Source organism: Scardinius erythrophthalmus (genome assembly GCF_964197995.2).
Source record: "Scardinius erythrophthalmus genome assembly, chromosome: 7".
Lineage (NCBI taxonomy): Eukaryota > Metazoa > Chordata > Actinopteri > Cypriniformes > Leuciscidae > Scardinius > Scardinius erythrophthalmus.
Genome location: NC_138227.1, coordinates 13,324,234 through 13,337,553, shown reverse-complemented (window position 1 = coordinate 13,337,553; position 13,320 = coordinate 13,324,234). Strand labels below are relative to the sequence as shown.

The window sequence follows — 13,320 nt, the reverse complement described above, 5'->3', positions numbered from 1 at the left end:
TTGCGTAATTAATTGCGTTTGTGTAAAAAGATTTAACTGTTGCAAATGTCTAAATGACTTGTGTACATGAGGCAAAAAAGTTCCCGAAATAACCGAAATAAAACAGTTGTACAGTTGCTTCTTTTATGCCGAGTTCAGACTGCACGATTTTCAAAGTAGTCGGGTCACTGTTCTTTTCACACTGCATGACTATCCAGGGTAACATTCAGTTGCTGGTGTGTTCACACTGCACGATGCATCGGCGACAGGAGGTTTCACACTGCATGACTTTCAGGAGGAAGAATCGCCGACAACTCCTGTCTGGCCCGCAAACTACGTTTCGCAACCAAACACACGCGAGAAGTGATAAGGAAATAACGCAAAATCCCGCGTGCGTAAGACCGCAGTTCTCGCGCGAGTTTGAAAATGTTATTAAAAATGATAGCCTGCAAGAAGCTTGCGATCCAAATTGTCTGCGCACTGATTTGCAGCGAAAAGGAGAAAAAGAAAAACATTATGCGTGAGGAAATGGATGGGAAGACAAGGGGAGCAAGGACTGTGTGTTCTGCAAAGAGAGTTTGGGGTAAATAAATAATTTTGCAATGTGCTGCTGTTGCTGCTGGTCAAGCAAATGTTTGTGCTTTGTTTCTGTTTAATATAATTGTAAATATATCTATTAAAATACTGATATTGAGGCCTATAACTCCTCCCCGAACTCCCCGCTGCTCTGTATCTTGCTCTCTCATTTGCTGTTGGTCATCGCCGATGTAGTTTGCAGTCAGAACACTTTCACACAGCAGGATTTGGAATCGCCGACAGGTCCAGATATTTAGCATGCCAAATATCTCACGAGCGTCGGCGACTCGTCGGTGATTCTCTCAGATCGCGTCTTTGCTCATTCACACTGCGTGATTGTCACTCGCGTGAACGAGCACCGATTTGCCTGTGATTTCGGGCATTTGTCGGCGATTTCTAAAAACCTGTCGGCGAGCCAAAATCGGGGCTAAAATCATGCAGTCTGAACTCGGCATTACCTGCGCTTACAGTTTTAGCAGTGGCACGATTCTCTCACTCATTGGGTTTTGCAAGCGCGAAGAGGAGGGCGGGTCCACCTTCTTCATGTAGCCAATCGAATTTACTCTGTCTTATCTGATTGGTTCAATAAACACGCCAGTCACCAGAACACATCTTTATCTTCATTTGGCTCAAACGTTCTCGTTGCCGAAATAGTACTTTTAATGCACACATGTGTTAAATGTATTTTACAAAATTATACACACGCCTACCTGCCTTTTGATGTAAATAAAAGACGAGAGTGGTAAATGTTACGGACATATTATCATGGTACAGCCAATTATTGATTTTTATTTCCACTTCCCTTTTATCCAAAGAGACGGAACTATTTGCACTTTATTTATCAATGGGAAATACATCATGCTAAAATAATCTGTCATATACTGTGGCTCACATTATTGGGGTCGCTTGCAAAAATCACATTTCTCGTTTTTTAAACTAAACTAAAAAACGAATAAACGAGCTGGTTTTCATTTCTCGTTATTCCATTCCAAACAGGAAATGAAATGATCAAAAAGTACACGGACCATTACATTTATAGATTTTTTTCTTACTTGACAAGTTTTGACTTGTCTGGCACCGAACAATTTAAATTAAATTTACATATTAATTAACCAAATTTGATTTGGGGCAGCCACCGTAACATGGATCATCGTTTGGAAACATGGATGAAGGAAGATATATTGGTGTGGAAAAAAAAAGTGGCAGAGAGGGAGGACTAGAACCCTCACAGTATACTCTAGATCCATGCATTCATTCCATATATATATATATATATATATATATATATATATATATATATATATATATATATATATATATATTTTTATTTTTTTTTTTCTTTCTTTCAAAACACTTGCCCTATGTAGAGTCGTGGGGAGGCTGTAGCCCCTTGTTAGTTTTATTATTATTATTTTTTCCCGAATGGGAGTCTATGGCAGCCCTATCAACTGAGCATAGGAATATCATAAGTTATGAATGGTGATTTGACCAATTTTGGAGTCCCTAGGACCAACTCTATACCGCCACCACTAGTTAAAAAATTCACTTCTCTAAAGGAAATTTATTTTGAACCCTTTGAAAAAAAAAAAAAAAAAACCTCTCTTCATGCTGATCACATTCAACATTTTACTTTAAGACTCATTAGAGTAGCGACCATTTTGAATAGTAGAGCATTAATTTTTTCGCTACTCCTTCATAATTTGTCCAATTTTGTCCAGAATCTGATCAAATGATCTTTGGACTGAGCTGCACAGAAATGAAAAAAAAAAAGTTATGATGTCGTGAACTTAACGAGGTCGACCCAAAATTGGTTCAGAGGCTGTATCTCGACCAAAGTTTGATCAATCAAAACAAAAATTGGTACGCTTCATCGGAACCATAATCTAAGGGTCCATGCCAAATTTGGGAACAGCGCCACCTACAGGTCATGAGATCTTAAAAATGGTTATTTCAATCATGATCATGGTGTCTATGGATTCCTTGTGTAAGGATCGGATGAACCATCAGGCTGCCATGTAGAATTTTGTCATAAATTGCAATATCTTTTAAACGATTTGGCATATCAGCACAAAATTTGGTAGATATCATTATCGGGATGTCCTGAAGGTACCTGAGAAGTTTGAACACAGCGACACCTAGTGTTACAGAGATAAAAGGATTTTTTGCAAAAACACATAACTTGAAAAAATATAAAAATTTGTTTTGTTTTTTGTCATTACGTTCCTTGGTCTATGGCGATTCCAACGATATCTCATTTGTCATTTTCCTGTGCCTGTCTGCCATATTAAAGCAAAACTCCTACAAATTTTGTCCAAAATCTGATCAGATAATCTTTAAACTGAGCTGCACAGAAATGACTGAACAGATTTTTTTTATATTCGCAACTGTTCCTGAGAAATAAGTCACAGAATTTTACCTTGCCTGTGTTTTTGCCAGTTAGCTTAGCATGCTAATTGGTTAGCATCTATTTGCCATTCTAATGTGGCTCTTCAGCTATCAGGTTAACCATTAGTATTAAGTTATCTTAGCATGCTAATCTGATTAAAATATTAAGTAATGCTCTTGTGTGCTCATTCTCATGCTAAAGGCTCTCCTCGGCAGCCTAGTAAACCAGCATTAACTGAGTGGCACAATCAGTAATACCACAAACCCTAACCTTTTCAGGTCGTGACACGTGGGTTTGAATCCTGTGTGGCACATGCAGTAAGAGGTACTGTGGCCAGAAGTTGCTTCTGTTCCATACATTGTGCTTTTCTAAGAGTTATCTCATCTGAAATTATTAAATATAACATACAGTGCATTTATATACAAAATCTTCATTTTGAGTTTCTCACTTGAACAATGGAACTACAGCATCTGTGAGAAAATACATCTTCATAGATTGTGGATTTGAGTCCCGTGTGGGGACTTTATAAAATTATGTGTAATGTTCTGTCATTTAGAACCAAATAGCTGCAGTTCTGCCTTCAAAAACTCAAGTCTCTGTAAAATTAAACAAACCAATGTATAAGTGACATGCTGTTTAAAGCAACAGGCTATAGCTTTGAAAATGGTTTGAATCAAATTTGATGTGTAGCAAGTGTTTAACCAAGTGAATGGTGCAATGTTCAAAAGTTTTCCTAATACAAAGTCCAAACATGCCAAAAATGGCCATAAGGGGTTTGGCCCGATAACTGCTGATTGCAGCTATATTTTTACATTTATTTAAAGGAAACTGAACAAAATGAAATTAAGTTAGGATAAAATGTATAGGACTTGTGTTGCTTTATCTCATTTTAAGTAATTTGTACAACCAGCGAAAATCTTTTTTTTATTGAAGGTCTAAGATATCTGGTTTGCTGAGGAATTTAGAAAATTCAGGTAGATTATTTGTAACAAGTTGTTTTGATTTTGCAGCCTCGGCTAAATGGAAGAGACTAGATAATAACTGGAGACGTCATCACTCTGCTGCAAACGCTCCTTCAATGTCATCAACATCAATTCCATATGACAACATAAAATCTGAAGAACGATTACAACTGTGAGTGGGTCCTGTCACGTTGTCTAACTTTAAAACTTTAAATAGAGTTAAAAATGTGTACAAATGCCAATCCCAATGCATTTTTTTCATTATCATTATTATGTTAAAATCACCAATAAAACCTTTATCTGCAAACTTTATCTGGTGGAAAAAATGTACACAGCCCAGTGTACAACTAGTGAACAAAGCCATAGCAATTTGAGATGTCGCTGATGGCATTTTATTGAAAATAGGCCACATAAATGTTGTTTTTGGAAATGAGAGGTTTGAGACAATAAGACAAACACCTATATACATTGCCTTCACTGTGGAGAATACAGTAAAAATCATACTTCACTGAAGTCTGATATACTATTAAGAAGTTATTTTGAGGTATGTCGCTTGGGTTGGTTTGGTCCCATATATTTAATAGGAGTGTATTTAGGTTTTTCTATCACATCCAAGCCAAGATAGTGCTGCAAGACTTCAGGAATCTGAACCGTCCCTTCCTAACAGAAGACAAACAGAGAGACAAAATTAATAATACAATGAATATCTGTTGAAAAATAATAGTTTGTTTAGTTTCTACCTTGGTTTGGTGTGTCTCCAAAATGGCAATGATGGTACGTGGAATAGCACAAGCTGTAGCATTTACCTAAAATATGAAAAATAAAGTGTTATTGACTGCCTCAGCTATTTTTTATGGAAGCTCTGAACCGCAACTTAAAAAAAAAATCCCCCCCAAAATATAAAAATCTAACATTATGAGAACAAAGTCGTAATATTTTGAGAACAAAGTCAAAATTATGAGAAGTCTTCCATAGAAGTTTTTGTGTGCGTGCGTGCGCGCGTGTGTGTGAAGAAATGTGTTCCTGAAGTCAAACTGCCTCGGACATGGATCTAAACAGAATAGTAGCTTTTTACTTTTATCTGGGCTTCCAACAAAAGGAAATTCTACATGTGCTAATCTACCAATATGGCATTACCATTTGTTTTAGGACGTTACAAAATATATCCGGCCAAATGATTTGATACAGAATTATGCACTTAAAATGTATCCAGAAATTATTTACGTAAAGAGGGAGACAGTACGGTTATTGTTGAGTGTTCTCGGCCCAGATGGCGTTGCCTATAGATGAGCACGAAGACACGTTTTCCAGCTAGATTGTGGTGCCTTTACCTCCTCCGGCGGAGTCTTCGTGCTCGTCTATAGGCGTCCTAAGACAAATGGTAATGCCATGTTGGTAGATTAGCAGCTGTAGAATTTCCTTTTTTTTTGAAAGCCCAGATAAAAGCAAAAAGCTACTATTATATTTAGATCCATGTCAGAAGCAGTTCAACTTCAAAAATCAATAAATAAGAACTTCTATGGAAGACTGTATTCTCGGAAATATTTCTACTTCTTTTTCTACTTTTTTTTTTTTTTTACAGCACAACAAATAGAATGGACATATTGCAGCCATGGCTCACCACACTGTTATTAAGATGGTATTATAAATAGCCTCTTACTGTATGCGCATACTTAGGGTTTCCATCATTTCCCTCATAGAGAATGTTAAGACGTCGGCTCTGGTAGTCTGTGCAGTTTGAGGCACTGGAGATCTGATAAAGGACTAAGTAAGTTGATATTCAACAAAAGGATGCAAAAGTAGAAATGTATTCCTCTTTTTGACAAGCAAAAGCAGAAACAAATTCAAATAGCAAATTCTTATACATAAAAAACAAGTATAAAATATTCTAAAGATGCCGTTTTATTATTCTTGTGGATGGTTCTCTTTTTTTAAATGCATTAATCTAACGATTAATTACACTGACTATTAACTCTTCATTTTAAAATACAGTTACAACCTCTCCAAAGCTGCCACGTCCTGGCATCCATGCCTCAATATCATACTTTCGGAAGGCAGGAGGCCCCAATTCTTGAGTGGGCATATCCAAGACTCTGTGAGGGAAAGAATTGCTATTACTATTTTATTAGCAATTACCCATCTACTGGTTTCATATCTACATATCTTCCTAGTATTCACTGACCACTGACAGCAAGTGAAAACTCACAACAAATATTTACTTCTTAGTGTGAACAAAGTTTAAGAACCACTGTTAGCCAAATAAATACTTAAAATAAATGCTTTTCAGGTTTTAATACCATACCCTTTTCAAAATAATATGAATGTCACATTTTCTAAATCAAAACATGAATGAACTAACTATGCTTAATCTTAGTGTGTGTAAACACTGGTTAGATTTTAGATAAAACCTGTAATGAAGCTTTAGGGAAGAGAAAATCTCCTTCTGTAACATGACAAATTCATCCAGCAGTTGGGAACTCTCCTCTCCCGTCTCATTCGAAGTCACACCGAACATTTCAATCTGCATAAAAGTAAACAAAGTAAACACCCTAAAGGTAACAACAGATCATAGTTCATACAACAGTTCATATTTCAAACAGAACAGGTTCATAGTACTGCAATTACATTAAAGGGATAGTTCGCCCAAAAATGATATTTAACCCATGATTTACTCACCCTCAAGCCGTTCGAGATGCATATGTCAGTCTTTTTTCAGACGAACACATTTTCAGTTATTTTAGAAAATGTCTTAGATCTTTCAGTGGTTATAATGTGAAGTAATGGGGTCCACCTCCTTCAAGTCCCAAAATGTGCATTCATCCTTCACAAAAGTAATCCATCCGGCTCCAGGGGGATAAACGAAGGCCTTCTGAGGGTAATCCATGCGGTTTTGTCGTAAAAATATACATATTTAAAACTTTATAAACGAAAATAACTGGCTTCCGGTAGCGGTCGACGCGCGTTCACGGAGATGGATGCTGGCGTATGATGTAGGACGTAGAGTAGGAAGCGTCGTGACATAGGTGTGAACCCCATAGGTTCACATTATAACCACTGAAAGATGTAAGACATTTTCTAAAATAACTGAAAATGTGTTCGTCTGAAAAATTATTGACATATGCATCTCGAACGGCTTGAGGGTGAGTAAATCATGGGTTAAATATCATTTTTGGGCGAACTATCCCTTTAATCTTGACATCAAGGATCTTAACTTTTCTGCTTTTCTGTGTTTCTTTCATTCCCATGCTACCACTTCTGTTTTCTGATTACCTTGTTAAAATGGTGAACTCTGTAGAGCCCCCAGGTCTCTCTTCCAGTATCTGTTTCTGCTCGATAACATGTGCTACTACAGATGGTCCTAGAACATAAAAGCAATACAAGTGACACTTTATGCTTGCATCAATCAAATAAAAACTGAATGTAGCATTCAGACAATCAATCAATAGGTAAATCAGGGACTTTTTTTACCTGACAGGTAAATCCTTCAAATTTACAGCATGATCCATGAAATATCCTAGTACAATATAGGTCATCATCAATTCATTGTGAAGTATTCGTGGATACTAAAAAAAAATAGCTAAACTAACATTTGGTGACTACTGGTCTATATTTTACTATAATTTTATTAATAGTAATAACTTAAAATACCGGTCAAAAGTTAGGAATAATTAAGAGTTTTTAATTGCTGCTCACTTCTTAATAACGGTTGTTATTATTATTATCATCAGCATTTAATACAGTTTTTTCTGCTCAATATTTTTGTGGAAATCATGATGCATTTTTTCACAATTCCTTGAATGAATAGAAAGTTCAATCAACAACACAGAATGATTTATGAAGTATCATGAGACAATGAAGACTACAGTAATGGTTTCTGAATATTCAGCTTTGCCATCACACAAAAAAAAACTTTTTTTTTGTAAAAATATTTCATAACATTACTGTTTTTACTGTATTTTTGTGAAAATAAATGCAGTCTAATTGACCATAAGACATTTCTTTAAAAAAATATTTTAAAAATCTTAATTATTCCAAACTACATTACTTCTGTTTTAATTTATAATAAATCTTATAATTCACATTTTTAATTATCTTTGAAATATCATATATTATAAGATTAATTATTATATCACATAAGTTCATGCTTTTATCACCTGCCACTCCTACTTCCCCTGTTCCAGCAAGATTAAGGTCAGGAAATCGTGACGGGTCCAGAGAGTACACCTGTGATTTATGAGCATGCGGCTGCATCCCACAACCTTCCTGAACAACAGATGCAAAAACAGCACAAATATCATGGAGATTCATGGGGATTCTTTATAGGTTACTACAGTTGTCAGTCACTACATTATATTTCCATTAAGAATCTTAATACACAGCTGCATCTAAAGTATTCAGGGTAAATGATTTTAGATTATATTGCTAAAGCCATTAGTCATAATAGTTTATGATTATGAAGATCTAATTAAGGTTTTAATTGTGTTTTCAATTAAAACGCAAAACTTTTGCTATGGTTACACCTGGCGTCCACTACTCCGGAGTTTTCGACCCTAGAAAACAGACTTTTGGAAACACTGCAGACCCCATTTAGTTTCAAAACTCTGGGTTGCGTGTCAGTGTAGACAGACCAAAACAGAGACTTTTGAAAACGAAGCTTGGCTGCCCACATTCACTCGTCTCTCTCAACGGCTCTGTAACAGACCAGCCACGATGACCGTGTAAACAAAAACAAAGAGGTGGAACTGCAAGCTTTGCTGACTTTGTTGTCCTTCTTAGCAGCCATTGTGTAGTTAAACTCATCATTTTGTACTGCAGATGCCTATATGCGCAAGAGGCAAGCTATTATTAGAGCAATCGGCAACAAATGGCTAAGGGCTAATGTGCCGTTTTCGGTCGTGTAGTGTGGACGGAGATCTTTTCTGGATTGCAGTGGAAACGCCAGTATGGACAAAGATTGTTTTCATTTTAAAATGCCCATGTTCATACATTTATAGTTGTGAAAGCTCTTCAAAATTCAGGAATAGTTTAAAACAAAATAAAAACAGAGATATCTCAGTAAAGGAATGCAGAATTTTGGCAACCACAATGTAATAATATGTTGTTAGATATCATTATACCGTAAGATTAGAACAAAGCGATACTCACAAAAACCACTGATTTTAACATGTCAGGAACAACCATGGGAATAAAGCCCTGTAAAATATTAAAAAATCAAAACAGAGTTTTAAGTGTACTCAACCTCCAAAAAAGACACCACGAAAAAGTCAATACGAAATCAAAATAGATTTTGTTTACTTTTTTTTTTTTATAATAAGTTCCTGGTTTTATAATATACCATTCATGAGTGGAGACATTATTCTAAATAACAGAAATAGATAAAATCATACTAACCAATTTCTGAAGAAGATCCATAGTAAAATTTTGCAAGGCAAACTGAAGTCTGGCCCCTGCCCCTCTCAAGTAGTACGATCTGTGCCCTGACACATGGGCAAGCCGTCTAAGAGGAAAGAGATGCAAATGAAAAACAAATAAAAATAAATACTTTACTAAATTTAAAACATGAGAAAACATCTAACCTCTGTCTTATGATGTCAAGACCCTCTCCAATTTCCAGGTGGCCTTTTGGTTTGAAATCAAATTCTATGGTGGACACATGACACAACAGTAAAATTACAATACTTTTTTTGTACACAGGTTAGGAAATATTTCAAATCAGTCACACCATGTATTGATCAAAACTAAAAGCATTGGTAAAGCAGCAGATCCAAGGAGCAAAAAGTTATTTAAAAATATCAGCAACATAATACAATACAGTTCTGCTCATATTATCGCTGGCAGAATATGCAAGATGTTGAGTTTTTTTTATAACGAAGCATGTAAAAAGCATGTTGTTTATATTCAGTACTGCCCCCCCCTCCTGATAAAGCTAGTTGACATAACAGGTATATGCATAAAATAAATCAAATACACATTTCAAACACTGATCTCATTGCTAGAAATTTACTGTAAATTGCTGCAAGAAATGTAACACAAAGTCAAACCTCAAGGTCAGGGAAACCCATGGCTGCTGCTTCAAATCATACTCCAAATTGTATTTTTGACCAAACCGATTTCAAGAAATGGATATTATGGTTTATAGCTTTATTCAAATAAATTTACCTCGTCTCTGACCAACCAATTCAACCACTCTTGCCTGGCTCTCATCTCCGATGGGCTAAGAGAAAAGACAAAAAAATAAATAAAATACATTCCTGTCAAAGCAAGGGTAGGCAATGCTATTCATAAACACTTCTTGTCATACTGGGTGAAACTCTCTTCACATCCTGATAGCAATCAATAATAGAAGTCGTCTAAATATTATTTTTTTACAACAACCTTTTACAGTTCCTCCTGAACCAAAACAACAAGCTTATGCTGCGTTCACACCATGTTGTTATTACAGTAATTAAGAGATGCCAGTTATTACAAAGCATTAAAAAAATCCATTATGATGATGTGTATGTTTTTGTATACTGTTATTTGATTAGGTGCAAATCTGATACATGGATTTGGTTCATTTAACATTTAGTAATAAATTGTTTCACAACTTAAAGGGATAGTTCATTTTGAAATTAAATTTTGGTATGTTTTAGCTTACCTCAAGGGCATCCAAGATGTAGGTGTCTTTGTTTCCGCAGTAGTTTCAATTTTGATATTTTTAGGTCAAACCGTTCTTGTCTGTCAGTCATATAATGCAGGTCTATGGTCACTGTCTCAAAGAGCATGCACAGAGAAGTCCAAATTTAACAATTCCCCATCGTAAGTACACATTGATGGCCTAAGACACGAAACGAGCAGTTTGTGTGAGAAAACGAACAGTATTTATATCGTTTTTACCTCTTGTACACAGCCACGTCCAAGTGATCTGAGGGCGCGTGCGCTTCCGGCGCTTTCTTCTTCTTGTTTTTTTTTTACGGCGGATCGCAAACAAATATGTGCATTACCGCCACCTATCTCAGAAATGGACCACTGACACTTTCCTATACTTCTTTAACCTATCAACCGACATACATTCCCCTTATTTACCCGCATAGAGGCTTCATAGAATTTCATCCGGCGCTGCGGAAAAATGACCATTTCACCCCCATGACAGGAAAAAAAAAACCTCATTTAATTCCGGCGCTTGCGCAGACTAAGCCAGAACGCGCGCACACGTCACACACCAGGAAGCACGCGCCCTCAGATCACTTGGACGTGGTTGTGTAGAGGTAAAAACGATATAAATACTGTTCGTTTTCTCACACAAACTGCTCGTTTCGTGTCTTAGGCCATCAATGTGTACTTACGATGGACTTCTCTGTGCATGCTCTTTGAGACAGTGACCATAGACCTGCATTATATGACTCTCAGACAAGAACGGTTTGACCTAAAAATATCAAAATTGAAACTACTGCGGAAACAAAGACATCTACATCTTGGATGTCCTTGAGGTAAGCTAAAACATACCAAAATTTAATTTCAAAGTGAACTATCCCTTTAATAGCCGTTAATAGGACTGGTTTAACATTTTTACTATTTTTAGGATTACTTTTTTATATATATAATACATAATATTTCCTTTTACATTTAACTTTTATTATTATTATTATTATGAAAGGTGAGTGCTCCCTTACCACACTTGGATGTGTTCTGTTGGGCAGTCGTAAAGCGCGGCAGTAATGTTCTTTCTCCAGCTCGCTCTCTTGCAGATACAACTGACTAAGTTTCTCCCTGAGTGCTCTGCCTTCTTCTCTCGCACTGTTGTACTCCACAAGCTGAAAGTACAAAGAAGGGAAAGAATGTCATACAAATATTCCAATGCATATTATGCATACTACATAATCGCAAAGCAAGCAGAAAAATCACTAAAATACAGCAGCTTTCAATTTTAAAAAGCTTTCATGCTTTTATTAATTAAAAAGCCCATATTTAATTCTTCAAACTAAGGTTTAGAGTGTTACGCAAATAAATAAAAAAAGCTGTAACTTACACTAGACAAAGTGGATTTGTCATGTTCATCCTGAAAGGGAAAAGGGTGGGAAAAATAGTCTGAACCAAATTTTCATCCAGAAATAAATCACAAATAATATCAACATTAACTTTAATTTTAACATCAAGATGTTATGTCATTATGTTAAGGAATACAGTGAATTATTTCTACCGATTCTATTCTATTCTATTCTATTCAAAGAGAAAATAGCCAGAATTATTCTTCTTTCAAATTTACCTTCACCAACCAATTTTGGGGTAAACAATTATAAGTATAAAGCAGTATGTATATTATAACTAAGCACTGTAAATAATAATATTTGTTGTCATTTCCCCCCACCATTGATCTTTTAGCTTAACGGTTATGCAATTTTAGATGAATAATAACATAGCACACTGCAGGAAACGTCAACTGTCCAATGTAAAGTACACACACTTCATATTGAAACCTTTATTATGTTAATGTTTATGGACACTTACTACAAGAGCGCGGACTTTGCCACTGATCACATGCTTTCTCTTTTCCAAATCTGATATTTCTTTTTGCACCTTCTGTAGTTTCTTCCAGACTGAGACCTAGACACACATTGTACCACACATTGTTCCATTAACGTTTTCACACGCATTATCTGAAAATCTCAGTTTAACTAATGTCAGTGCAGCAGTATTGTTTTAAAGCATGCTGTGTCTTACTATAACTCCGACATCAGCTGCCTGCAGATCTCCTTTCCGATTGTGCACCTCCGCTGTCACCGCATCTGTCTCATCGCACACACGCTGCATGTCCAGCTCGGGTTTGTGACTGTACCCTTCCCGTACATGCTCATAGAGGCTGCTCCTGACCGGTCGAGAGGAGCAAGGTCGGCAGGACCATCTAAATCCACTGCTGACATTTAGTCTCGAAGACGTAAGCAGATAAAAAGAGCAACACCGTGTAGCTGCCCTTACAGAGGACGCCATGGTTATCGGGTTGTCAGTTTAATAGTACGGAAGCCGAGAGGAGTCATTTCGTGTAAATTCAATTGGAAATGCGATGACAGTGATACTTTTTTCAAATAATTATTATTATTTTAGTCTATTGTTATTATTGTTATAAATAAATAAACCGGAAAGCTTATTTCACTTTGACAATTTTGCTGTAGTTTTATGTATTTTGCCGTTGTAGTGCTTTTTAGTGAAAATTATAGTTAGTTTGCAGGGACTTTTACTATGAAAACCATAGTAAATATTCTTGCAAGCTTTTTCTGTCGGAGCTGTTGGTTTTTATTAAATTCAAATACAATGGCCAACTTGTTTGTTGGCGTTTGTCTGTTTGGTATGAACTGGACTTAAGAAAAGAGAAAAAATTAAAGAGTTCTTAGAATTGTGTGTGTGTGTGTGTGTGTGTGTGTGTGTGTGTGTGTGTGTGTG

General features: G+C 36.1%; 1 protein-coding gene across 1 annotated transcript; it reads right to left on the bottom strand.

The window, feature by feature from the left end:
- Nucleotides 1–1,907: 1,907 nt before the first annotated feature.
- sars2 (seryl-tRNA synthetase 2, mitochondrial) lies at nucleotides 1,908–12,910 on the bottom strand. Its single transcript, XM_081369738.1, has 16 exons — nucleotides 12,604–12,910; nucleotides 12,391–12,486; nucleotides 11,912–11,941; nucleotides 11,556–11,696; nucleotides 10,063–10,117; nucleotides 9,480–9,543; nucleotides 9,295–9,400; nucleotides 9,049–9,096; nucleotides 8,058–8,166; nucleotides 7,372–7,417; nucleotides 7,174–7,261; nucleotides 6,312–6,424; nucleotides 5,903–5,996; nucleotides 5,564–5,656; nucleotides 4,644–4,709; nucleotides 1,908–4,563 (listed from the first exon to the last, which is right to left on the bottom strand). Exons 1-16 carry the CDS (start codon nucleotides 12,868–12,870, stop codon nucleotides 4,438–4,440), a joined length of 1,542 nt encoding a protein of 513 aa, XP_081225864.1. The 5' UTR covers nucleotides 12,871–12,910; the 3' UTR covers nucleotides 1,908–4,437.
- Nucleotides 12,911–13,320: the final 410 nt, after the last annotated feature.